Genomic DNA, 25,978 nt, shown 5'->3' on the forward strand with positions numbered 1-25,978 from the left:
CTCACACGGTTCACTCGGTTCATATTAAATTAAGCAGCCCGTCGTTGATCGCTCCACCAAATGTGTTAATTTAGCTCATAGCTCAGCGCAGTCTGCTCAGCGTTGGAGTGCACGGGGGACGAGTTTTTGACACCGAGGCTTCGTTTTGTTTAGGGCTGCGACGGGAAGCTACGCATCCCTGTGGTTTAGCGGTTTACCACCAAAGCCTCGCCAAAGCGTGGGCTTAAAGGAGGGGAGTCGGTTAAGTTAGCCTATGCTAATTGCTGGCGAGCGTTGTTCAACGATCATAAAACACACTCGCTGCTAATTTATTTACGTTATAACAGAGGTTATCTCAGCAGGTTTTGACTGTTCTTTACAAAATTTACCCAACAAATCCCACCATGAGCAAGCAAGTGGCCACAGAGGCAAGGAAAAACTCTCCTTTAACAGGCAGAAACCAGGACCAGGATCCGGGTGGGCTCATGAGTTACTGAAAGGACCCAAAGCCATACGGTATCAGAGGTGGAGCTGCTGTGAGCGAACGGAGACGTGGATAGAAGACATTTTAATCGACGTGAGGGACAGCATGTACGAACTGAATCATGTCGGCCAGCTAGCATCAGCTGCACTGGACTGTACTGGTTCATCATCAGCGTTAAGCGTGTTCACGATGAGCACCTGCAATCCTTTATGTCTGTGTGTTACATGTTCAAGTGAACGTCATCTGTAGATACTCGAGCCCTGACACAAAGAAAATCCTCTGTGTGCCTTTGAACAAAGATGGAGGACAGTGATGACACTTGATGCATGATTGTTGTGTCTGTTACATTTCACATCACACGCCACGTGCGCTCCCGTAACTCTGACCGTGACGAGCTCGACCCTGCGGTGGCTGCGGCGCCGCCGTCATGCTTTATCGTCGCAGCCCTAATTGTGTGATGTTCACTGTACAAATAAAGCAAACTCGAGTGTGATAAAACATTCAGAGTCGACCACAGCAGGACTATTAACGAGCAGCACGCCTCAAAAAGAAATGACATGGACAAACTGGTCCAACAACTGAAAGTCTGTCATCGTCCCAGTGAGCCAGCTGCTGAGGTCTACAAATAAGAATCGAGGTTTGACCTCTGGAGGACAAGCATTGCTTATGTGATCGGAAAAACAGCAAATGCGGCGTCGTAGACGGGCGAGAGCTGATAAGAGACGATTCTGCGTGTTCCCATTTTAACCCCGATATGCACCACGAATACCACCTGCTTTCATTCTCATGCTGAGCTCTTCTCTGCAGCGGCGATCGACACCGTCTGCAAGAAAAAAAGAAAAGGCCGCAAGTGTTGTTGGTCTACAAATTCCTTTCTGTGTTAAGAAAGAAATGTGAAAACAACTTTGGGAGGAATGTCATTTATGTCCTGCCTCTCTGAGGGCCCGGTGCCGCATTTCACAGCGAGGCCTGAAGCAGCTGACGGACAGACGGACACCCGCTTCTCCCATTATGTGTTGAATCTTATAGAAATAGGTCTCCTATAAGTAGACCGACGTCTCTGTCTCCGAACACATTTAGACAGCGTCTGGACACGAGAGGGAGAGAGGAGCCGCCCGGGCTGGAAGGACCAGCCCGACAGAAGTGCTGTTTCTTAAATATAAAATCAGTCAAAGGCCAAAGGAAGCCGTCGTTACATCTGCTCGAATGCAGAAGCGGCTCCTCCACTCACACGGTCGCTGTGAGGGACCAGCGCAGCATCCAGACCATGAGCATTTTAATATAGATGCCTGCAGTTTGCCTCAATTTTCACAGTAACGAGCATCTTCTCTTTATAAAGACAATTTCTGCTTCATAGGTTGAATTGAGGTTCAAAGTATTCAAGTCTCTCAAAGAGAGAGAACACTTGATTTCAAAGGAACAGTTTGGGGAAACGTACTTCTTCACCTTCTTATGGGGAGCTCTCGTGTCTGTGAGGTAAATATGAGGCTAAAGACGGCCGACAATCAGATTCATTTAGCATAAACAGGACCAGAAACAGCCACCCTGGCTCTGTCCAGCAGGACAAACCGCAGCCCAGCAGGGGTGTCGATGCAGGGGGCTCCGGCAAAAAGAAAACACAAAGTTGAGCCTGGTTCAACTTTTGCTGCAGCAGCATATTTCCTCAGTCTGAGGACTATTAACCGCTGTCTTTGTGCACAGGTTTGGTGTCTGATACAACTTTTAACACATTAATCTGTTACTGTGGCTGGATATTGTCTCACTGGTACCTTCAAGAACAAATCCCTCACTGTTTTTTTAGACTCGAGAAAGTCAGCCAAGAAATATACGAAACCTCAAACTCGTTTTCACACTTCGGTTTTTACACTAATTAAACAAATGAGATAACAAATGTTCATTAGTGAGCTTTAGAGGTGCCGGCAGGTGGATCTGGTTACCTTTGGACAGGCTGGCTGTTTGGAGTCTTTGCAAGCTAAGCTAAGCTAGCCCTAACCCTGATCTTAGCATCAGTACCTTCATACCTACAAACATGAGAACGATCAATTATCTCATCAGCCTGCAAGAAAGTGAGTATGCAAATTCCCCGAAAGCCACAAACACACTACAATGCAAGCAGATATAAAGACATTTTTAAGTGTTCATTAATGCAACACATCCTGAGAAGAACCCACAACTGAACACAGCTGCATAACAATGAACGATGTGTTGAAGGTTTGTAGTTTTATACACTGAATATAAAAGCCAAACAGAAGGTGTTAGAGTGAATTAAAGCAGGTTCTCATTGAAGCGTGAGCACACTAAACTACGAACAAATGAAAAGCTGCTGAATTACAGCAAAAAGACGTGTGTGATGCACAGAAACGCACACGACAAAAGGGCAGAGCGAGTGCCGCAGCGCCATTTTTCTTTGTTTTTGAATGAGAATTGTGCAGATGTGTGGAAGGAAAAAAAACAATGGTGGCCCAGAGCTCGAGGTTGGTCCACTGAGTTTGGCATGTCCTGTTTAGGTAGCACTCTTCACAATATACACATAAAAACACCAGCAAGCGACAGCTGAATGTGGCTGCTTGGGGGGGGGGGGGGGGGGGGGTCGACGAGCAGCCTGGGAACTGATGCAAAGCAATACCTGATCAATGATAAGTGCTTTATTATTGTAAATCAACAATAGTTGGGAAAGCAGAGCATCAAAGGGAGGAACGCCTGTCACACATGATGTGTGAAGAAGAACACAGAAAACACAGAAAGCTAAATGACACCGGATCAAGCAATGGCATGTTCGTCACCTCCTCCCCCCTCCCGACCAAAAGACAAAAAAGAGCCATCATAATGAAAACACTGGGGGAAGCAAAATAACAGCGGGGTTCAGCGCATGTGAATAACCTTTCGGTGCTGGAAACACAGCTCACCCTTTCCAGAATAATTGAATTTGGTGTGCTTTGTGACCAAGTATAAAGGCCTCCCTTTGCCGAGCGGCAGGCCGGCCATGGCTGTTGCATAACAGAGCTAATAACGGAGGCCTACAGGGCCCAGGATGGAGAGGAGGAGGCAGACACGTGGGAACTGCCTCTGTTCTGCTGCTTTGTCTGGGGCCGCGAGCGAGCAGAGCCCCCGGGCATTAGTGTAGGCATGCCTGACATAACGCTCATTCCTCAGCGACAAAAAAGCCCCACAGAACTGTGGGCTTATCTGCGGGAGCTGGCGGGGCCGCCCCGAGCCGCTCGAGGCGTCCGCCGTCCTCGAACGCGGCGAGGGATGCGGTTTGCAGGTTTGCGCTCGGAGGTGAGGTCACGTCACAGCAGAGTTCGCTCCTCTGCAGGCCACGTGCTGACAGACGTTTCCCAGGTGTGTGCGCACCGCGTTCACACACAAATCCAATTTTTCACTACACGCCGCCATCTAACCCACGCAGCTCCGTCCGGCCTCCCTCCCGCAAGCCCGCAGACATCCAGCGCAGCAGGGGGAGCAGACCTGAACTCCTGCTGATGCGCCGCGCCGTCGCAGCCCATCATGATCATCATTGACAATTATGTCTGAGCTCAATGGCTCTTGTGTTTCAGAGATTAGGCGAGAACTCGCTGCTGACGCGCCTCTCCGCGGGTCAGCAGACTCCAGGCTCGAGCTCATCGGACGACGGTAGCTGCGAGCTGTGCGCCGGGCCGGATCACAGTACCTGCTGCACAAGGTGTTCACACAAAGTGTCATACTGAGCTTTTGTGGGTCCGAGCGTCATGAGTTAAGAGAAGCCCCTGAGGCCTTTGCTGCCCTTCAAACACAGATCAAACACATTGTGGCCAGAATGTGGAGTTTGATCTCTGCTGAATGAGGCGACTTTCATTCCCTTAAACTTCACATCCGTTACGTCAGTCTGCGACACAAACAGCCGAGGTCCAACAAACACTGAGCCCTCTGAGTGGAAAGCATTTCCACCTGATCCACAGCAGAAGATCCGACTGCCAGCCATCAGAGGTCACTGAAGCTGAAGCAGTCAGTCCATTAACTGACAGAAAAGAAATCAATGAATCATCAGTTTTTAAGCAGTCACTTTCTGCAGCTCCTCTGAAGTGAACATCTGCTGGTTTTCTTATATGATCAGAAATTTAACTTCTTTATTTTTTGGACTGTTACTCAGAAAAAAAAACAAGGCATTTCTCACCATTTCTGACACTTCATGGACAAAATAATCTAGAAAATGTTCAAATGAAACCACCTGATGAGCTGAATAAAACGAGGAAACGGGGCTCTGCTGGCTGACTTCTTGAGAAATATGAGCAGACCAGTTATGAAAAGTTAATATCAGCCAAAAGGTATGAGCACACCAAATCTGATTAAGCTGTCAAACAATAACAACATCACATCACCTCCTACGGCTCGATCCACGTCAAGCATCTCAAGAATCTCATCGCGATTCGTTTCTCAATCTCTGGCTCGTTCGCTCGCTCAGTCAGCGGCGCTTCACGCTCGGTGAGAGGCGGTAACTCATGATGATGAAGGTCTACAACAACATGCGGCGGAGCAGTCTTTAAACCGTCCGCCTTTGACTCTCGCTGCACGAACAGAGCAGCTGTCACACGCGCGTCATTGGCTGCGTTCGCCTCTCTGCTCCCGCCGTCCTGCGGGGAGAGGAGCGCGTTTCTGAGGAGCGGCGGCACCGACCAAACAGCTGACACCTCTTTGTGTCTGTTGCACGTTAGCAGAAAGTCAGCGTCACGGCCGCAGCGTGATGCGATTTACAGTCAGCATCAGGTGGTGACAGGAGACATTCCTCCGTAAATCACTGAGCGGCACCACAACGAAACACTCTTTAGTCACGCAAAGAAAAAAAAAACCCAGATCCTCTCCTCCAAACGCAGACCACTTTAAGATCTATCAGCTTCACGCACAACAATGGTTCATCAGCTCGCAGGGAGGAGGGGGCCTCCGAGGAAATCAGGTTTCTCTTATCTAGATTACACGCAGCTACTACATTCCCACTGCTGGTCTCAGCTGCAGAAAAGCTGCTTTAAAGCGCTGCTCGGAAACTCCAACCGCGCTTGTTTTCGTCAGGCAGTGTGAGTTTGTGCCTCGGCCTCATAATGCAGCGCAGTTTAAATACTTGCTATAATTCCCAGTAATCTCACAAAGTCTGCTCTGAATGCCTGATTGAGCCTGTTTCTGGGTTGGTGAAATCCCAGTCCCCACAAAAGCACATCCTTGCAGCTTTCCCAGTGGCCCAACTAGCATTCCTGGCATATTTTCACAAAGATTTCTGGGAGTTGGAGTTTAAGAACTCTTGCTGTACTAGCCTCCATTCTCAAATCCACTTAAACACACACATTATGGGTCATTTTGGGATAAGTGCACCGTGGTGGCGCTCAGGTCCGGGCCTGGCGCTGCAGGACTCGAGGTGTCCTCGCATGAAAAGGGGGTGCTGGGTAACAACAGCTCGCTGTGTTAGGTGTGTGAAGCAGGAATGTTTCAGGTCACTGGAAGTCATAAATCTGTGGAGCCTGCGGATGAGTGTGAATGAGGTCTGAGGCAGACATCTTCCTCCCTGAAGAGGAGGCAGGCCAGTCCAGCCTCAGGTGGCCACACGGACGGATGGTCTCTGGGCTGGTGGGGCTCGGGTTTGGTGACACCAGCTCTGACTGTAATTCCCCTGTCAGACCTTTAAAGACACATTTCTGCTGGAGCGTTAAAGCGAGCTGCTGCACGGTGGGCGACCATGGGCGTTACAAGAGGAGGGGGGGCACAACTGCTGCCAAACCTAATCTGATTCAGCTACAATATCCACCACAACCTTATGTCACATTAAAGGGAATTTACAGCCACCCCCCCGAAAAAAACAAAGCTGCCCTCGCTTGTAGTCGGACCCCCCCGCCCTCCGCGCGGCCGCCCTGGCATCCCCTCCGGTAACTTACGCTCTCTTGTTCGGAGGACTTGTTGAATTAAAATCACTTAGTGTGAGTGTGTGCAGCCCCGGTGCTCCCGGGCCTTTAGCATACCTATCTCTGGGGTCAATCCACGAAGTTTGCCGGGTGTTGTGGTCGATAAAAAACACTCTGCCATCGTAGTCCCGGGCTTCCTCCCAGCCCGCGGGCAGCGGCAGCTCCGAGCTCTCTCTCCGCTTACCGCCGCTGACCCACGGCATCGCGTCGGGATGGTGAGAGGGCTGAAGCCCTCTGCCCTGCTTTTTATCCCCCCGAAAAAAGTCGCTCTTCACTGCATTACAACCAGCTCGACCTCGACGCGCTTATCGGCGCAAAGAAAGGACGCAAAAACACAAGTTTCCTCCGAGGTTTGTCCGCTGAAAAACGTCCTGCTGGAGGTACATCCACGTTTCTTCTTCCTACCCCCCCAGAAAACAGCACCGCGGCGCTCTCACGGTCCTCGGTCCTCCATGTTCGCCTCCTCCACCATATTTCATTCCTCCGTGTCCATATTCGGGTCGAGCCCATTTGCATAAACGGTCGGACGTAGACTGAGCGAGCTGCTCTGTCCAATGGGGAAAGTTCAGGGCTGAAAACTTTAATCAAAGTCTACCGTCGAACCAAACTTTGGGAAACTCTTTTAAAGTTTTATTTCAACGATAATTCAGTCGGCGGATAAAAGAGGCGACACCGCTGCAGTCCACATTTCAGACGACAGCCCGTGGAAACATGGCTGCACACAAACTTCTTAAACTTTAATTAGCGTTTTGTAAATTAAATCAACGCCTCTTCACAGAAAAAGATAAACTGTTTACACGAGTTTATCTGTAATTTAAATCCGCGGACAACTCCCCCTGGACGCTGAGACAAACTTGGGTTTGTTATTGACTGCAGGCTCGTTAAAGCGGTGCAGCAGCGCCACCTGGTGCCTCCAGGAGATACGACACCGTCTCCCCTCACTGCTCACCTGCAGACCAGCAGCACCTTTTCCACACAGCAGATTAATAACATTCAAATTTCTTCCTTCAGTCTGGGTGAACTGGTTCCAGCATCCTGGTGTTGTGTAAGCTGGTTTAGTGTCCTGGCTGACTGGGACACTTTCCTGCTGTCCCCGGGAGCCCAGATCCAGGGCGACCTGAAGGCTCCAGGTCCACCGTGTGTTTGCACTTTAATTAATATAAAAGCTCTTAACACTTATGGATCGACATAAGCACAAGACACTTTTTGAGAAAGTGTCCTGAATTTAAAAAAAAAATCTAGTTTTTAAACTTTTATTATTTCAGAAAGACCTCAAGCAGGTTAATCCAGCCATGTGGAATTGAGGTGTGTATTAGTATTTATCAATGCTGTTTGTGTCTTTTCTTATTCTTCCAGTTTAAATTAGATTAATTTGATGAAGCGGTGTTGAGTGTCAGTCTCTACAACTAAACAAATGAACTAAAAAAAATGTTCTTCGTCCTCAAGGTCACTAAGGAACGATAAGAAAAGCACATAACAGAATTAGATCACATTATAATATATATTATAATTATAATTAATTGCATTTATAGGTGATGCAAAAGATGAATGCTGATAAACATATATATGTGTGTGTGAGCCTCTGCACTGAGAGTTGGTTTAGTTTTTGAATTCTTTAGATTGAGTGTTGACCAGAAGTAACTCCAACAACACTAATTAAACATGGTTTTTTCAGGTTTCTGCTGCATTGACTAAAATTCAGTGTGACATGAGGGTGAAGTGGAATTTCCAGTATGGGGGGAAATTTCTGTTGTCATCAGGCCAAGTGCATTCTCCACGTGTGTGTCACTGAGGAAATGTTCCTGGTTTGGTACTTAAAGTGATTCCAGCCCCCATTGCAGACACCAGTACACCTGACTGTGTGTGAGAGCATGTGTGTGTGTGTGTGTGCAGCCGAGCAGACGTGGACTCTTTGTGAAGACGTCAGTGCAGTCAGCTGAGCATTTTGGAGGAGGAGATTAGCAGCCTGAGGATTGGGCCCGTGCATTTCTGTTTGCATGTTTGTTTGTGGCCGTGCACCGCTGTGAGCGTTCATGGCCGGGAAACATCTCACATCAGAGCTTTGATCTATCGCCTCCTACGATCACTTCCCACAAGCTGTGTAGTGTTCATATGAGAGCACACAATAAGCTGCACTGTTGTTTCTGTTTCAGTCACATGCAGCAAAGAGCCTGACTGTGACACCGGCCGTCACACGCTGACGAATATCAGAAATTCCTCAAGATGTGATGCACTTTCCTTCACTGCATATATTTATTATCATGAATACCTCTCACCATCAGTGGAGTCCTTGCATAATTTTATTACATGATTAATAAATGGCTGATTTCCTAAAGAAGATGATCTTTGTGATACGTTAATAATTGTGTTTATGACTGTAGATAATTCAACCATAAATCTACAGGATGAACATGTTGGGGACAGTATTGAGTGCTGTTAAAAGGAGCTCTGATCTTAATCACTCAGATATAAAACTACACATTATGCAGCATCTCTTGAGGCAGCGCAGTTTATGAGAAGCTTATCTTTGCTTGGCATTTGTAAATAATAATTTGACTGTGTTGTTTTAAGCTGGCTCATGGCCATTTGAGTGCTTATTTATGATATTTCTATCTCTCAGAGGAAGCACAGGATGCATAAAAATGGACGCCGGGGAGTTAATTTCTTACGTAAAAATGCACAATATCCTGTCTGCATTTAATGTCATCCCTTGTGGCCTGCCGCTCAGTCTCTGCCTCTGCCCCTGCTGCCCATTGGCACAGCAGCCGGAGCAGGAGGACCACAAAGGGGAGGGCCGAACGGGCCCCCTCTCCTCCCTGCAGCAGAAGATGTGTGCTCCTCTGAGTGGGAACTGTTTGCGAAAGAGCTCAGAGTCCAGAGCCCGAGCGGTCGACTAATTATCAGGTGTCGTGAGCAGCTCCTGTGCCGGCTGGACGTCCGCAGGCCTCTCCATCTGAAGTGCAGCCAGAGAAGAAGAACTCTTGTGGGTCTGTCAAGCGTGGAGGCCAGACAGAGAGCGATGGACACGTGCGCCTGCGCTTTGGAGCTGCTGGGGATGCTGGTGTACGTCGGAGCGTGGCTCTGCGCTTTAGCCACCACGATCTTACCTCAGTGGCTGACCATGTCCACCGCGCTGCTGCCGGTGGAGAGCTACGAGCTGGGCCTGTGGGAGACGTGCGTGGTCCAGGATGTCGGGGGCATGGAGTGCAGAGCTTATGACAGCCTGCTGGGCCTTTCCAGTGACCTCAAGCTGGCCCGCATCCTCATGTGCTCTTCCCTTGGTGTGGGAATGCTGGGAATGCTGGTGGCTATACCTGGACTTTACCTGGTGAAAAGCTGCAGAGAACATGGAGGCTACAGAACCAAGAGGACTTTAACCACCGTAGGAGGGGTGCTGGGAATGATTTCCGGGGTGCTGTGTCTGATCCCCGTGTCCTACATGGCCCATTTAGCCGTGATACATTTCTTTGACGATAAAGTGCCTGACGTGGTGCCACGGTGGGAGTTTGGCGATGCCCTGTTCTGCGGCTGGGCCGGAGGATTTCTTCTCATAGTGGCCGGGCTCCTCCTGGTCACCTCTTGCTTATGTTCGCAGGTGGAGCCTCAGCCGGCGCTGCAGCGCAGATACCAGATCATGAGTCCAGATGTTTCGTTCAGGAAGCGCTCAGAGTACGTTTAAGGGACGAATCGTAGAAGGGTTACCTGCATAGAGACTGACAGCACAACACAAATCACCCGTAGAACTGCACTTCAAACTGCTTTGAAATAATGATGTAAATATCTGGTTTTATATCAGACATCCTGTATGAGAGCTGCTTTGTCACGTGTGGATTTTGATTAAATGTTTTGTAAAACAGTGAAAATGAGACCTTGGAGAAAATACCACCCATTCCTCAGTGCAGCTGTTTTAAACGACTCAATCTGCACAATCAAAATCTACAGTTTAAAAGAACCTGCTGTGATCCGTAAAAATGAATATTTTTTTAAAGACATGTTTTATAAAATGCCTTATATTCCTTATTCTGGAGTGGCTTCTGGATCTTTCTCTTATCAGTGCCAGCAAAGAAGAAAATACTGTTTCAGGGCTGTCTTACAGGACGCCGTAGCTTTTACAATGCTGTGATTGTAAGTTATTCTTAATACTAAAAAATAGAGAGAGCACAAAGTATTCTGTGCCTGGTTACGTTTGCTTACGTGCTGCACTGTGCAGCACATTCAGATGATTCACATAAAGAGCTGAAACTCTCTTGAAAAGTTGTTTGTTTTCATTTATAATGTTTTCTTGCGTTCTCTGTTGGAATAATGCAGATTATGATCATTCATTTTTGAGTTCATACTGATAAATGAGAAGCTGTGGCGTGAATCTGTATGAAACAACCAGCGTATTTTTTCCTCAGTTATGTCAGAGGCGGAAACACGGCTGCTCTTTTGCTCTTTCCCCATCCAGTCGTCAATTAGTCACATAAACCTAGAGCCTATTTTGGTCTGAAGTGGTCCCTGGTGGCTTCATAGCCAGACGACAAGCTGAGCAGGGGGGGTGTGGGGGACTGAAAACAACCGTCTTGGTCTGTCAGGTGTGTCTGCGGCGGTGGAAACACAGCTTGAGACTAATTCCATCAGATTTCCTGGTCACTCGCTGAGCTAAGCTGTGTTTAATGAATGCTCTAATAGGCAGCGTGTACTGAGAAGAATGTAGGACAGGTTGCCCTTGCGGCTCTTGCTTTGACATAATTATACAAATTTGCCAAGGTCATAGGGCGCCGCCGCTCTCTGCTCTGCAGAGCTGTCTGTATCATTTACATAGACACAGGTACGGTGACATAAACGTGTTATTGCGTGGGAGGAGGACGACTTTTAAACCTCCGCCTCCTAATGATGGTACTTTTTGTGGAGTCGGCGCTTATAGCATGAAGTTAATGAGAGATAATGATGTTGTCACAGAGGCATATGTTGCCTGAGGCGCTGGAGACGTGACAGACTGTAAAGGACACAAAAAATGGTTATGTCAGGCCTCACAGAGCAGCTCGAGAGGCACCCTCCCATCCTGTGACGCCACACAGGCTGCTGGGAGCTGCCTGGTGTCTCTCAGTGTGAGGGCATCTATCAGCAGGGGAGGCAGTGAAAACAACCGCAGAGATGTTCTTTTCGATTAACCGCACATGCGCAAAGGAAATGGGATGTCCTCGTCTCATGAGGAATTTTATTTTAAATGCATCCGACAAACAAACAAAGCCACTCCAAGGGGTTGATAAGCAAAGAGCTCACAGCGCAGAGAACGCTGTCTGATCTGCTGTCTTTGTGAAATGACTGACTGGAATATGACGCTGACAGTTCAGACGGAGATAGAGATGATCCAGCCCTGAGTTCAAACTTTGATAAGAGATAGTGGGATCAGATAGTCAGTGCAACACGTTTTCCACTGATCATCCTCAGAAATGATAAACCATCATGACAATCTGCCTTATCTGACACAAAGGTATAGAGTGAAAGTATGAAAAGTTTAAAAAGCAAAAGAGCTCATTCTGCAGGAACATGGGCCCCGTGAGCGACACTGACGGATAGTCAGCACAGTTTGGTTAGTTCAGTGATTCCCAACCTCAGGCTCTGGCCCCTCCAACGGGTCAAAAGATTAATCTGAGGGGTCATGAGATGATTGATGGCAGAAAAACAGAGAAAAACATTTATTCTGTTACACAGATTGTCTTTGTTTGTTTGGAAAATTTGACCTTTTTGGACCTTCAACAGTTATTTAAAGGAACAGTGTGTATGATTTAGTGTCATCTAGCAGAGAGGCTGCAGACTGCAACCAGTCGTGCCCATAATTATGCAGAACTTTAAGCCTTAATATAAGTTATTCAGTTAAATAAAACTGACCCCTGTACAGCTGTCATGAACAGGGACATTGGTCATAGACCAGCATTTAGATATGGGGATCCAGCCTCAAGTGGCCATTTGAGGAACTGCAGCTTTATGCTGGTAGTGGCTAACGCAGCCTGGAGGCTCTGGCCTCAAGCAGAGATGGAGACACAAAAGGCTTTATGCAACTTTTTCATAAATGCAGATGTACATCTCAGGCCCTATAAACACTATGATGTGTGAAGTCAGTGGAGTTTCCCTTTAAGAGAGGAAATTACTCAATGGTGAAACTGCTAATAATTCATAGGCATCTGAAACATGGGGCCCCAATCTGACACTGCTGTTTGTCTGTCGTCACAGTCCTTAAAGTTTGGGGACCACTGGTTTAATTTTAATGTATTATATTTTAAAAGCTTATATATCTTTTCATGTAAAATCATAATCTGAAAAGTAACCAGTAACTACATCCATGAGATGAATGTTGTGGAGTCAAAAGTACGATAGAAGTTTAAGTAAAATGTAGGATAATACAGAAACGCTTAAGTGAGTACAGGTACATAACAAAGTAAAGTGTATTTAAGTACAGTGCCCGATGGCACTGACTGTAATGATTTTTTATCAGATTTTGATATCTTGGATTGCAGCAATCTCCAAATAAGATAAAAGAACATATGAGGCCAAATTGCTCTTCTCCTTGAAGTTTACCCCCGATTATCTATCTTGAATATAGTTCTCCTCAATAAAACATCGTCGGCTGAACTAAAGCGTCACGTTTGTGAAATTATGGTTCTTCCATACTTTGATATGACTCATCTTCACCATTAACTGCACCCATCACCATCCCCCCTGTCTCAGAGCCTTCTTATCGGTGATTTTCCATTATCCATTATAGCTGATAGAGTGGATGACTTAGCCAACCAGATTAGATAAAACAGCAGTTCAGGTTGTTATGTCAGTCTTATCTGCAGAGGGGAATGTGCAAGAGAGACATGGGAGGATAATGAAGACAGAAATGAAGGGATGGATGGAGAATTATTTTGATATTTTGCCCAAATCTCTTATCCAGAGGAATGTTTTTGAATGATAGCTCAATTAAATGAACATCGCAGATTACTGGCACACAGAACGCAGTTTTTGTCGGTCTGTGATGAAGCAGCTCACAGTCTTGGTCAGAGCAGGTCTACCTTTCATCCACTCTGGGGCTTGTGTTTTTGACAGAGAGCTGTGCTCAGCTGAAGAGGGCCTTTTGTTCCCCGGCAGCTAGCCGCCTCCAGAGAGGTGCAGCGGGCCACTGGGCCACAGTGAGTGAATGAGTGAGTGTGTGTGTGTGTGTGTGTCTTCCTTCCCCGGCAACAATCACTACTGTGAGGCAGCCCCCCTCCCTCCATACTCACATGCCTGCTCTCGTCAGCCTCCTACCCAGGTCACATGAGCAGGGCCCCCAGTCAACCTGACCCACTCAGATCCCTCCTCACATGGGGCCCGTCAGAAGCCCACACCTTGGCATGTCATGCCACCTCCCCCGGCCTGTGTGGTGATCACGCTGATCAGTCATTACAGGAGTGCTCAGACTGGTTACTCCAAACAGCACTATTGTATAACAGAGAGATAAAGTTATAGTAAAACCTGTCCCTGAACTCTGGCAACAATAATCCATTATGGCTGTAATCGCTTACCACAAGTCACGTGAGCTTAAATAGAGTCGAACTGGCATAATGTCATCTGGAGGTTTTATTGAGATTGTGACAGCAAGAACCATCATATTGTACACAATACATCGTACCGCAGTACAATATTAAAGCAGCTACAATCAGTATTTTTCTATTAATAATGGACAGAGTAGCCAGGTGAGAATGAGTGAAATTTGGGATGGAGGGTCAGCACAAATGAAAATGTTAGCAAACAGCTACAGCACAGTGTTGAGTATATAGCAGCTAGAGTGCTAATAGCACTAACTTCCTTCAGGAGTTATTGAAAACCAAAACAGAGTTTAAATAAAGTTAATATTGGACTTACAGGTGGACATACACATAAACTCCACACTATAAGTTAGCTTCCCTACACAAATGGCAGATAGACAATGTTAGCGACAAGCTAATCATCATAGTGTATCTTTTAGCAGCTATAGAGCTAGCTTAAGCTAAATAACTGCCTTCAGGAGTTAGCAAAAACCAAACAGAGTTTAAATAGAGTTAATGTTGGACTGACATTAATCAGGTGGACATAAACACAAATAAATGCTCATGTTGCTCCACATCTGCTGGATGTGTTACAGCTGTTTGCTAATGAGTTAGCCAAAAAGCTAGTGGCCAAAAGTACTCATGTAGCTTGCTTTACTCACTAGCTACAGAGATATATAACCAGAATGATTCATTGTGCTATGAAGACATTTTCTTACTCTTCTAAGTGAATGTTATGACATGGAAATACAATAAAATACATACCAGAACACACCAGCACATACACCATTCACCAGTACACATAAAAACCTTAGTGATTTGGAGTACAGTTGGCTTAAAATGAGTACAGCGCTGGTTTTCTCTTAGGCAGCACTCAGCCTCTGTGGTAAAAAATTTTATATCTGGACTTGATTTGATTTCAGCTGGTAATGAGTTCCAGAGCTGACAGGCCTTTATGGAGAGAGCTGATTGTCCAAATGTAGATTTATGATGTGATATCCAGCAGCTGCCATTCACCATGAGGCCAGTTACTCTGATACTGTTCTGTCCTTGAATATCTGGAAAGATATGCTGCATTTTAATTTCCCATCCTGGATTCATGTGTACTGTAGCTCACAGTGTTTTTAGTGAGATAACATGGCTACTGCTCCACCTAATAGGCTATACTCATACTGTAGGTCCTCAGTCAGTGACAAATTGTTAAAACTCAGCAGCACTGTGTCTAAAATGTGACTTATCTTCTCTGATTGTCTGAGTCACTTTCACATGGATGAAAAAAGATAAAAATCCAAGATTGGAAGTGAGTAAACTCTTAGGTTTTGCCATCACATGGCTTCCTCACTGTGAAACGTAGGATTATCCTTGCCGCCGTTGTCTCCATTTGGCCAGTCAGACTTCCTTGCCAGGGTGGTTTCTGTCCAGGGACCATGGAGTGGGTCCTTGGTGTCTTTGGGGTCCTCCAAGTTCAGGGCCTGCCAGGCGTAGCGGTAGGAAAGAAAAAGCAGGCCGCTGATGAGCATCAATATGGAGGCGGCCATGCCCACTCCAATGGCTGAGCCCACTTGTTGCCTGACAGGAGCTACAGGAAGGTGGAACTCTGGAGGAAAGTCTATGGTGTTGTTCTTCAGCACAGAGCTCATGTTCCACGTCAGCGGGACCAAGCAGGACACCCCTGTCAGAAAATACAGGGTCCCCGCCAGCAGAAAGACCAATCTTATGTTCCTTTGATCCGCCACAGAGAAGTAGGCCATCCTCATAGCTGCTACAGCGCTGATGTTCCCTGCCAAACCGCAGACCACCCCCACCATCATCAACACCTGGGCCACGATGATCTCTGTAGGAACAAATTCGTCCGAGATGCTGATGCTCTGACAGTTCTCCACTTCGGGAAGGGCGTGACTGTAGAAACACGTCCTCCAGATGCCCACCCAGGCCACGCCCGAGGTGATGACGGACACATTGGCCACGTGCCACAGCCGCCACTCGTTGAGGCCGACCGTGGTCATGATTAAGATCCAGGACAGTGCCCCGGCCATCAGGCCCAGGAACTGCCAGTGAGCTGTGGGAACCAGGTAAATCGTCCTGCCCATTGTGGCTGCTAATGTTCAAAGAGACTGGCCACACATTGTTCAGTCACACGGCGTGACTGACCTCCATCACACCTGCTGAAAACACAAATTAAAAAGACTTAAACTTAAGACTTCCTAGTATTATTTTCATGTTGATTTTGTACTTGTGAACTCTGTATACTCTCAAAATTTACTGTATAAATTATGAGAAACACGCAGTAAGATAGAATAACTGCACACTTTCAACATGGCGGTGGTGCCATGAAAACTCTATGATACACCTCAGAAGGAACCTTCATAGGGTTGTTCACCCAAATGACCAAAAACCCCCCCTCATTTTCTCACATACTCATAAACCTCCATCGGTATTGAGCCTGTAGATAATCATGTCTGCTGAGGTTCTGAGATAACCTCCTCAGACATTTTATCTGCAGCTCAAAACAGCAATGCTGAAGATAAGAGGAAAAAATAAATCTTTGCACAATCAGATAAGTGGTCAAACGTACCGTCTGAGCCACAGCAGCTGGACTATGTTCTCTTCAAGAAAGTGATTCAATGAAATGAAGGTATTGTCGAACAATGTGAGGAATGAAAACATGGCTTGTGTATGAAATACATGTGAACGACTGAGCCAACGTTCGTTTCTGGTAATTGTAGGATCAATTCAAGCATTACTACAGTTAATGACTGCACATTTGCAGCTTCTGCAGTAAAATAAAACAACCCTCTGTTATGTCTCATGGTTTTACTCACCTCGATGTGTCTGAAGTTCAGATTTCTTCTTATCAGTCTACCCTGAATCCTTCCACAGACGCTGCATTTACCACAAGAGAGTTAATTCGATAGTCCACATTTTGCTTTGGTTATGTGAGGGAAAGGCTGTCACACCTGACTTTAAAGATATTCCTTTACATGTCAAAGTCTTAAACCTCCACACCTCCTCAGTAGAAGAGAGGGCATGGTTAAAGTTAATGAGTGACAGCTGGTCACGGAACAGAAATCAATCAAACACCGCAGCGTGATTCCAGCAGACTCTTTATTTGATATAAAGGAGCACAGCTGATAAAGTGTTAAGAGTCGGGCTGCAGCAGTGCATGAAGCATGTGAAACTAATATTCTCAAATGTGCAGAACAAACATCCTCCAATAGGGTTCACCTTTGGGTGAGTGATTTAAGCCTCACAGTCTGAACCATCTGATAGACCAGAGTTCATAATGATTTAGTTCCATATTTGGTTGCAAAATGATCAAATTGAACAGTATTTAGTGACAAAATTGAACTAGAAGTCAAGTAACAACTGTGGTAACTATGCATTCAACATCTGCACCGTGGAAAACAAAACACAGTGAAGTAATAAGACAAAATACAGAAACACTTGGTCGACTTATACGTGGCAATATCATCATCTAAACACGTTATCTCCGGCCGGGAATGAAGCAGCACTGACGGATGCAACGCGCAGAAGCGGCTGAAAAGACGGGACAGTGTTCGCAGTGACGTGGGCGACTCTCCAGGCACTTCAAAGGTGGGTTTCACTTGAGTTAAAGTCTGGATGTGAAGTGCTGCTGTTCTTCTGCTGAGTGAAGCTGAACAAGTGCTCTTTAGAATGACCAGTATCTGCACACTTTCTCTTCACAAGTGCATTCACTGACATCCCACCGTCCGTTTATTGCAGAGGAAAAGTTTCTTCAGACAGGAAAGCGAGGGCACAAACATTTTAGTAAAAGGCCACTAGTTTATATATAAACGTTAACAAAAACCTTTGCGTTTATTGAAATATTCGGCCAGATTTTATGGATTTTGTGAAAAGGGTTTCAGAGTGTGAAACTATCTAAACATAAAACATGATAAATACTCATAGATGCTCAGTGTGTAACACACATCAGGTAGCATGGCTGCTCAAATCAGTTGAAGATAAAATACTGTCCCCTCCTACGCAGATTCAAAAGGCTACAATAAATTACTAAAAAAAACATAAAAACAAAGCAAAAAATGGCATGAAAGACATTAGAAACAGTGGTTGGTTGATGCCGGAAAAAGCGGCATCTTTCACAGAGGAGTTACTTATGGATGCTGGCAGTCCAGTAGAGAAGATGTGAAGCAGTAAGTCGAGCTCAGACGAGGCTTCACAGAGCTGAAAATGTCAGAATGCCTCGGCTCTGTCTCCCTCTGCTGGACACAGGGCTCAACTTGCAACTTGGAGCAACATAACTTGTCTTGATTTCATCGGCGTCCAACACGTTCAGAAGGCCAGCCGCTGCTCTATCGGCAGGCTGTCCATCAGACACTTGAGCTGCTCCTCGCCCAGTTTGATTTTGTCCTCCAGCTTGCGCTGCTCGATGATGAGCGCAGACTTCATCTTGACAAAGTGCTCATAGTCTGTAAGGCTGTCCTCCTGCAGGTAGTTGCCCAGGATCTCATACACCACGCGTTCCCGGCGGTCCAGGTTCTCCTTCAGCTCCTTGGCGTCCTCATGCTGTCGAATCAACAGCTTCCTCTTCTCCATCAACGTCCGCTGGAGGTGAAAGAAACACATTAGGGCTTGAGGAGATACACCAAGTTTTCTCTTGCGATAGGAGGAAGCGTCTATCTGTTGGATTTCTCAGCTGCACATTAACTCACCCTCTCCTCTGCAGAAGCGTCCTCCTCCAGGCTGTTCAGGGCGTTCTCCACTCTGGCCAGACGGCCCGACAGGGACAGCAGCAGGCTCACCACCTTGTCCAGGTCCCCGACAAACATCCTGAACTTGTCCAGCTCGTTGGGTTTGCAGACCTGTTGGACTCGAGCCTCCACCTCGTCTCCCAGGGCGTTGTTGTCGAGGACGTCCTCCTGAAGACTCTCCCGGGCTTCTCGCAGCACCTGAAGCTTCTTGCTGAGGCTGTCGATCAGCTCTTGCTGCAAAGACAGAAGATAAAACTCAGGCCTTTAATCTTCATTCTGTCAAGCTGCACTGCTTCTGTGCTTTCACCCACACAGTTAAGTTCTGCCATCAGATTAACATTAAATCTGAGCGGCCTCAGTGAGCGGATGATACCTTCTTGTTGGCCAGATCAATGTCCAGCTCGTCTTCTGAGTATTCCTCCTCTGGCTCCTGCTCCTGCATGTCCTTCATCTTAATCAGGAGCTCAGCTTTGGGAGCTGATGTGCTGTAATATGTCGAGGTGGTCACCATGGTGACAGCCGCTGCCATACTGTCCTCCTTTTCCCTGAAACAGTAACAAATAAAGTTTCTCACATGACGAAACCAAATAAGAACGCACAGGGTAAACAATGGGCCTCATGCAACAACCGCTCGTGCAAACAGATCTGCTTTCATGTGGCCTGTGCCATTCTCAAGAGATCTTCTCTTTGGTATCAGTTCAGATCAGTGAGCAGCTCCCGACTGACTCTGTGTGACATTTTGTCTGTTGTCCGTAAAACTGAATTTTCAGTGTTTAGGCTAATTTGATGAAGTTTGCATTCCTGCTACGAACAACTGGAAGGGCAGAAACTGGATCTTTCCACCATCTATGTATGAGTTTCAGCTAATTATTTCAGCTGTTCATCCTCTCATTACTATTTACATTTATTCATTACTTCACACTAAATATCTCAGCTTCTGTGCTGGGTTGCTAACTGGTTTTCATGCACTCTCATGCACACCAATTTGGATGTTTTTTTTCTCCCTAATACAGATATGTAGGTATATTTTTCAATCAAATCCTAGTTTATATTTTTTATATTAATTTGAGGCTTTACAGTCTTTCTATGTACCTCCTGGCAACTTCAGTGTGGTTGGGAGTCACTGGTCTAACATCACACATTGTATGATATCCCATCATCCATCTCCAGGTCATAATGACTGTCATATCATCCATTATTAGCCACTTAGCTTCAGTAAGATGTGCTTCAGTATCTTGATCTGTGTCAAATCACTCTCTTTTCGCTTCGCAGCGCTGCTGCAGCAGCACGTCGTTAGCAGCTGTATTAATATTTTCTAATTGTTTCAGGTCACCTGATACGAGTGCTGAAGGACGTGAAGCTCTGCGGTGTGAAATTCTTCTTTTACACTTAACATTTTTCTGAATAGATTTTGTCCACAGAAGGACAAACAGGCAGCCTTACAGAGCTGATTATGCTAATGATCAATACTCATGAACATGCACCTGCTCCTGAACAGGTAGCATTCATTTGGCCCAAACCAGTGATTTTATCACGTTTATGTAGTTTAAGAGAATTCGGTGAATCCGACTTTGAACTGAGGTACGAGCAAAATGCCCCTAAAACATTGTACAAGTGATGTGTATGAACTAGTTTCACCTCACACAGATGATTAAATGTAAAAGAGCTGATGAGTTATTGAACATATCAGGTCTGTACTCGTATCAAACTAACTGCATATGCTGAGGGTAAATAAACACTCTGCAGGTCAAACCAGGTGAGGTGAGCAGGTGAGCTGCTGCATGTACAAATTAAATGTGCCTTGAACAATGCACTTGGCTGCATGTAAGAAGCACGTTTAGTGCTCCACAGACGGCCATCTGTCAGGCCCGGTGAGCGCAGCTGACCTTTCCTCAGCGGGCCGGATGACTGTCTGTTTCGGGGGCACCTTCCTGCGCTGGTGAGCTCCTCCCAACAGCTGCTCCCCCTGAGGGAAGATACCCTCCATCAAGTCCATGGTGGTCTTCATCTTGCTCTGGTCCAGAATATCAGCTAGCGATTTGTCCTTCCCCATGATGTCCCTGGCCAGCTCCTCTCTCTTCTGATCCTCAGACAGTCTTGTGGTTACCGTCGCCCTGTTGCCGCCGGGCTCGTCTGTGGGCTCTGTGGGATCTCTAGCAGTGCTCATGTAGGGGTCTCTCGGGGGCTTTGGGTCTGTCTGAGTGCCCGGCGTACTGTCGGGCTCCCTCTGGCGAGTAAAGGCACAGAAGACCGAGTCCTGCCCTGCAGCTCCCAGAGTGCCGAGCCTGGTTACGCCGGGACCCTCGGGCTCAACAGCAGAGGAGTCGCTGTGCTGCAAAAACGGACAATTCTCCTTCTCCGTGACTCCCTCGGAGTGGACAATCCTGATGGGCACTTTCTTCACTGCAGAAGTTTGGTTTTCTACCACTTGATCCATCCTGAAATATCAGACAAAGAGAGAGAAACAATCTTACCAACAGAAGCTCCGAGAACGTTCTTTGTGTTTCTCTCTGGAAGGAGGAGGAAATGTCTCGCAGTTATTCCAGCCATACGCTGATTTAAAGTTTCACTGCTTGATGGCAACTGAGATTTTTTCCATGGCCAGCATGCTGGAATATCCAAGACATCTGAGCTCCTCCCACCACTTTGGTTTCTGCTAGCTGTAATAATCCTGCTGTGCAGTCATAAGTTCACTACAGATGATATCAATTAGTTCTGGATCAAGAGGAAGAATAAACAGCTTCACAATAGGAGCATTTTGACTACATTTCAGGCATTTAGCTGAATTACGCCAAGACCGCCAGTGGCTTTACAGAAATGTGGAGAATCCCTCTAATTTACTTGATGGCGCTCACATGTTGATTCTACAAAGAAAGTGACTCTCAATAAGCTTCTTTGTAGAAGCAGCATAAAGACGCGATGAGTAGAGGAGCTACAGTCACTGTGTTGTGACTAGTTCGAGTAAATCTCCCTCTCTGATGAAACCAAAAAGGTTTACCTGTGTGAGTCTTCATCCTGTAGAGAGGCCGGCGGCTTGTCACTGAGTCTCTGCGGGGAAAACTGTGGCGATGGCGAGCGCTGTCCCTCCATAGTGGCCAGCCTCGAAGGTCTGTGGGAGGAAGCCGGGGGAGAGGAGGCAGGCTGAGGATTGGATGTTGACAGATGATGTACTGCCCCTTGTCCTTTGTCCACAAGTCCTTTGCCCTGCTCAGATTCCTTTGCAGAGTGGGTGGGGACAAAGGCGGAGTTAGGGTCAGAGTTAGGAGAGCAGTGGGTGAAGATTTCGCTCTGGGAACCCGTGAAGGACTCGTGGGAGTTGACCTCTGGGCATCTGGGTGGGGGAGGCTTCTCCAGCGCAGAGGGCTTCCTCCTGGGCCCAGACGGGGGCTCGGTGTGGCCGTGGTCCTCAGGCTGAGGGAGGGCAGAATCTCTGAGGCTGTGAGAGACAGATGTGGGTCTGTGGTTCATGGTGGCAGGGGCAGCTCTGTGTCTGCTGTCAGGGTTGGTTGCTGTCATGGGCGGAGGGGGTGGCACTGAGTAATGTTCAAACTCCACAGGCTTTTCTCTCACTTTGCAGTCGGCAGGCCCTCTGTCAGAGAACCTGAGGAACACAATAGAAAGCTTTTAATTACACACTGTGCAACAGCCAGGCAGCACGGACTATCATCTGCAGCTCAATCAAATAACACACTGTGGCAACCACTATGATTATGCCAGCATGACAAGACACACGTCTCCCTCTCTTCTGCAACCTCCTCCCTGGTAACTGCTCAGCTGGCAGCCTGAAGAGGAATATTTCAGTTCCCACAAGTCAGCAAAGAGGAATAAATAATCCTCCAGCGCAAAGAAGCAAGACCGGATCACTTTTTCCTGCCTGATTCGCATTCACAGTTTTAACTCTTTGTAGGTAAAGTCCAATGCTGAAGAGGAACAAGAGTTCAATATGTGGAGCTCGCGGGAATCATTAGAGGCCTGATAGTGAACTATATGAGATGAAGAGTCTGTACACTCAGTTTCACCCAGTATGTGTTGTGTGCTTTTGCATAATTTAACCACAATTACACAATTTACCATACAACACAGTGGAATGCTGTCATCGGATCCAGACTGTGTGCCAAAAGCAGGCAAACCTGCCAAATGCTGCTGTTTCGTGCTCACGGATCACATTTCTGTGCATGCTCACATACAAATTTAATTACGAGTGCTCAGAGGACAGTGAGACATAAATCACACAGCGCGGATTAAGGACAAAGCTGTATTGACTCTGCAGTCACAAGGTACAGCACAGTGACAGACAGACGCCATAACTCAAAGCAGCTCCGCCAATTTGAATTCGTACAAGCTGTGACAAGTCACCCAATGAACGGCTGTTGCTGCAGCTTGCACCCTCCCTCGTGCCTCAGCCTCAGCTCCGCACAGAGTGAGAGAAAGTTACATGAAACATGATGCCGGCGGTATTACTGCAGTATCCGGTAGGAGGAATATGAGCAATGTTACCATGATGTAAGAATTTAACCAATAATCCATATTTATGTAAGAGAAGACTGTTTAGTCATTAATAAGGATACACAACGCTAACAAGTGCGACTATAGATAAAGCCTTTCTTAGGCTTGTTGACCATCAAAGGAGCGAAAACATTACGACTTTTTTCTCTTATCCTTTCACTTTATACACAACACTACACTATAAACTATAAAGACAAGGCAGGATAAGGTATAAAACAGGTAAATTAGGATCAAACACGGTATATTTCACTAATTGTAAAAAAGAAATGAATGCATCGACTCACCCTATGTGACGTTTTACTGCTGTCATTTCCATAGAGGAGTAAGAAGTGAGTGTGCTGTGTGTCTGCTGGCTCTCTGCTGTGACAGAAGCCACCCGTTGGTATCTCTTTACACTTGTATCAGTAACCCCGTCTGGGTGGAGCACGCCCCACTCAGCTCACCTCTCTGACTTTTCAATGACAATAACATCCTCTGCACTGTTGTTGTAATGCAAACGTGAGTGTCATATGGTGTGGCTCCTTCAATGAGGTTGCTCAAGACGGGACACTCTACACCCATGAATGAGTTTCACAGGTGGGAAGTTTAGATAATGCGGAAAGACTCTTGAATAACTGGTTACAAAGCATGAAGTCATCTCAACTGCGTCACTATGCGTAGTGTAAGAACGATTCTCAGTAATTAGAACAAAGGAGAATACTGTTTAAAAAATATTGCTTATCAACCACTAATAGAAACTGGCATTAGGACAAAATACTCCCAACATACGAATCAAGAACTCATATTACTGCATAAACCTGCACTGCACAGCATGAAAGCATCTGTAGAAAAGCCTTCAGTGCTATTCTTTACTCTTCTTTAAAAGAGGCCAGTGTAGATGCTACAGCAGCATCTACACTAACCTCTTTAGGAGCCGCCATTGTTGTTTTTGAATGAACAGTCTCGCTGTTGTCACATCTAAAACACTCCGCCAGCAGCTTCCAGTATTTCCTCTGAATGACTGTTGTGCGGCCACAAGTGCATCGCACGAAGCAGCGGAAGCTAACATACCCTGGCTTTGGTCTCCAGCTATGGGTCAAGCTCCAAAAACAATGGGTACTACATTTCCCATAATGCAGGGCAATAGTATTTTCAATTAAACCCTCAGTGTCTGGTGAATACCCCTTTCTTTCAAAACTGTCTTCTCAAATTTGTAACCCAGACAGTCTGCTAAAAAATTAAAACCAAAGCTGAAACTGAGCCTTAAACTCACGCCAAGGTAACCCTGATGACATCATCTGGGTTACTTTTTTCAGAAAGCTCCTCCAGAGACACCGAAGACATTATACAACCAACCAGAGTAGTACTCAGGCTGAGAAAATTAACTTCATGTGTAAAAGTGGTGGACTGCTCCTTTAAGAGAAGGAAAAATTCTAGATAATTTAAGGAATACATTTTTAAATAAAGGAAGGAACATACCACAGGTGAACAGGCACAACAGGTGACTTTCTATTTATGCATTAAACAATAATACTGCACTGTTTTCATATGACAGGAGTTCGTGCGGGATCATCAAAGGATCACATGAAATTATCAACATGACCTGGAAACATTTCTACCCTACCCATAAAACAAACAGTCACTGAGACGGAGGTTAAATCCAGTGTGACCAAACCACTTCATCCTTCAGCTTCACATGATTTTGGGGTTATTTCAACCCTCTTCAAGGCTTACAATACTCACAAATCCTCACAAAGTTTGAATTCATGTTTCCACACTTTTTTCCAACCACAAAAAAGTTAACTTTCTCACAGAAGTTCTGATTATAGGCTGCAGTTAGTTAGAGAGACACACCTCCTGTGATACTGTATTCTCAATGGCCTACATGTAATTACTCAAATCAACATGAATCTGTTGTTGTTGGACCAAAGTGGCAAACCCATCGACACCGCCATGAAGCCACACTGCTAGCACGGCTAGAAAATCTAATCTAATCTAAGTAACAGATCTTATTGATGATGAATTCATGCCTTCGGGCTGGCACCCTGAACCTGGGTCCCCATTACACTGAGACAGAGGGCTGAATAAGCACGTCCTCACTGTCGCACACATGGTCAGATGCCTCGCCTACACCAGTAAGCCTCCAAGCGACACAAAGCACAGCCAGAGAGACGACTTATGTTGTCACAGCTGCACCGAGGCACTGCCACTGGTATGCCTTGACAGATTATAAAGAGCTCACTGTTTCCTACAAGCTTACTGCGCTCTTTCACTGATAAAGCTGAGGAGTAGAAACAAACAATAATACATCACACTAGATATGCTGATAGCATGATGAAGACACTGCTCATTATTGTGTTAGCATTCACTGTCAATTTACCCACTGATGATAAATAACAATACTAGTTTACTCCCTCTGAGGTCACTTAGAAAACTAAAATTTTAGCTTTTGTATCCTGCACTGCGTACTGGAGACAGAACAAAGTCCCACTGTGAAAGACACCGATGTCCGAGCAGGTTACATCAAAAGAAATGTACTCACGTTGGTGCAGCGTTGAGCTGTTCAGCAGGTTTACTCTCCGTCTGGGAATATTCTGTCTCAGACTTTCTTGCAGGAGCTTGAATCTTCTGTAAATAAAGTTGAACAAACACAATGTCCTTTATGCAAAACCATCCGAACAGCCCACAGAACAGAGGCTTCCAGTTATCCAAAGTTCTTGCCTTTTGTTAATTATTTCAACCAACTCAACTCTGCAGCTTCCTGGTTTTTTGAAAGCGCAAAAAGAAACCAGTGGGTAGATGCCCCTCTTTTCCTTAAGCTGAGGGTGTGTCATACGAACA

At 46.2% G+C, this 25,978-nt stretch overlaps 4 protein-coding genes across 7 annotated transcripts in view; 1 reads left to right on the plus strand and 3 right to left on the minus strand.

Annotated features, from left to right (window-relative positions):
- wwc3 (WWC family member 3) overlaps positions 1-6,708 on the minus strand; it is a 30,883-nt gene extending 24,175 nt beyond the window's left edge. Inside the window, exon 1 of the mRNA XM_070961641.1 lies at positions 6,445-6,708. Within this exon, the coding sequence (XP_070817742.1) occupies positions 6,445-6,590 (146 nt within the window). The 5' untranslated portion in view covers positions 6,591-6,708. The remainder of the gene's footprint in view (positions 1-6,444) is intronic.
- Positions 6,709-9,244: 2,536 nt separating this feature from the next.
- LOC139330379 (putative claudin-24) lies at positions 9,245-10,633 on the plus strand. Its single transcript, XM_070961252.1, has one exon. It carries the CDS (start codon positions 9,407-9,409, stop codon positions 10,064-10,066), a length of 660 nt encoding a protein of 219 aa, XP_070817353.1. The 5' UTR covers positions 9,245-9,406; the 3' UTR covers positions 10,067-10,633.
- A 4,614-nt stretch (positions 10,634-15,247) lies between these two features.
- Positions 15,248-16,012, minus strand: cldn34a (claudin 34a). Its single transcript, XM_070960787.1, has one exon. It carries the CDS (start codon positions 16,010-16,012, stop codon positions 15,248-15,250), a length of 765 nt encoding a protein of 254 aa, XP_070816888.1.
- A 1,001-nt stretch (positions 16,013-17,013) lies between these two features.
- The window catches only part of shroom2a (shroom family member 2a), a 32,581-nt gene continuing 23,616 nt past the window's right edge, over positions 17,014-25,978 (minus strand). For all 4 annotated transcript variants that reach the window (XM_070960838.1, XM_070960837.1, XM_070960836.1 and 1 more), the window contains 6 exons: positions 25,680-25,765; positions 21,651-22,253; positions 20,539-21,090; positions 19,026-19,197; positions 18,614-18,886; positions 17,014-18,506 (listed from right to left, as the gene is read on the minus strand). In XM_070960838.1, coding sequence (XP_070816939.1) covers positions 18,234-18,506; positions 18,614-18,886; positions 19,026-19,197; positions 20,539-21,090; positions 21,651-22,253; positions 25,680-25,765 — 1,959 coding nt within the window. In that variant the 3' untranslated portion in view covers positions 17,014-18,233. The remainder of the gene's footprint in view (positions 18,507-18,613; positions 18,887-19,025; positions 19,198-20,538; positions 21,091-21,650; positions 22,254-25,679; positions 25,766-25,978) is intronic.

Source organism: Chaetodon trifascialis, chromosome 4 (genome assembly GCF_039877785.1).
Source record: "Chaetodon trifascialis isolate fChaTrf1 chromosome 4, fChaTrf1.hap1, whole genome shotgun sequence".
NCBI lineage: Eukaryota > Metazoa > Chordata > Actinopteri > Chaetodontiformes > Chaetodontidae > Chaetodon > Chaetodon trifascialis.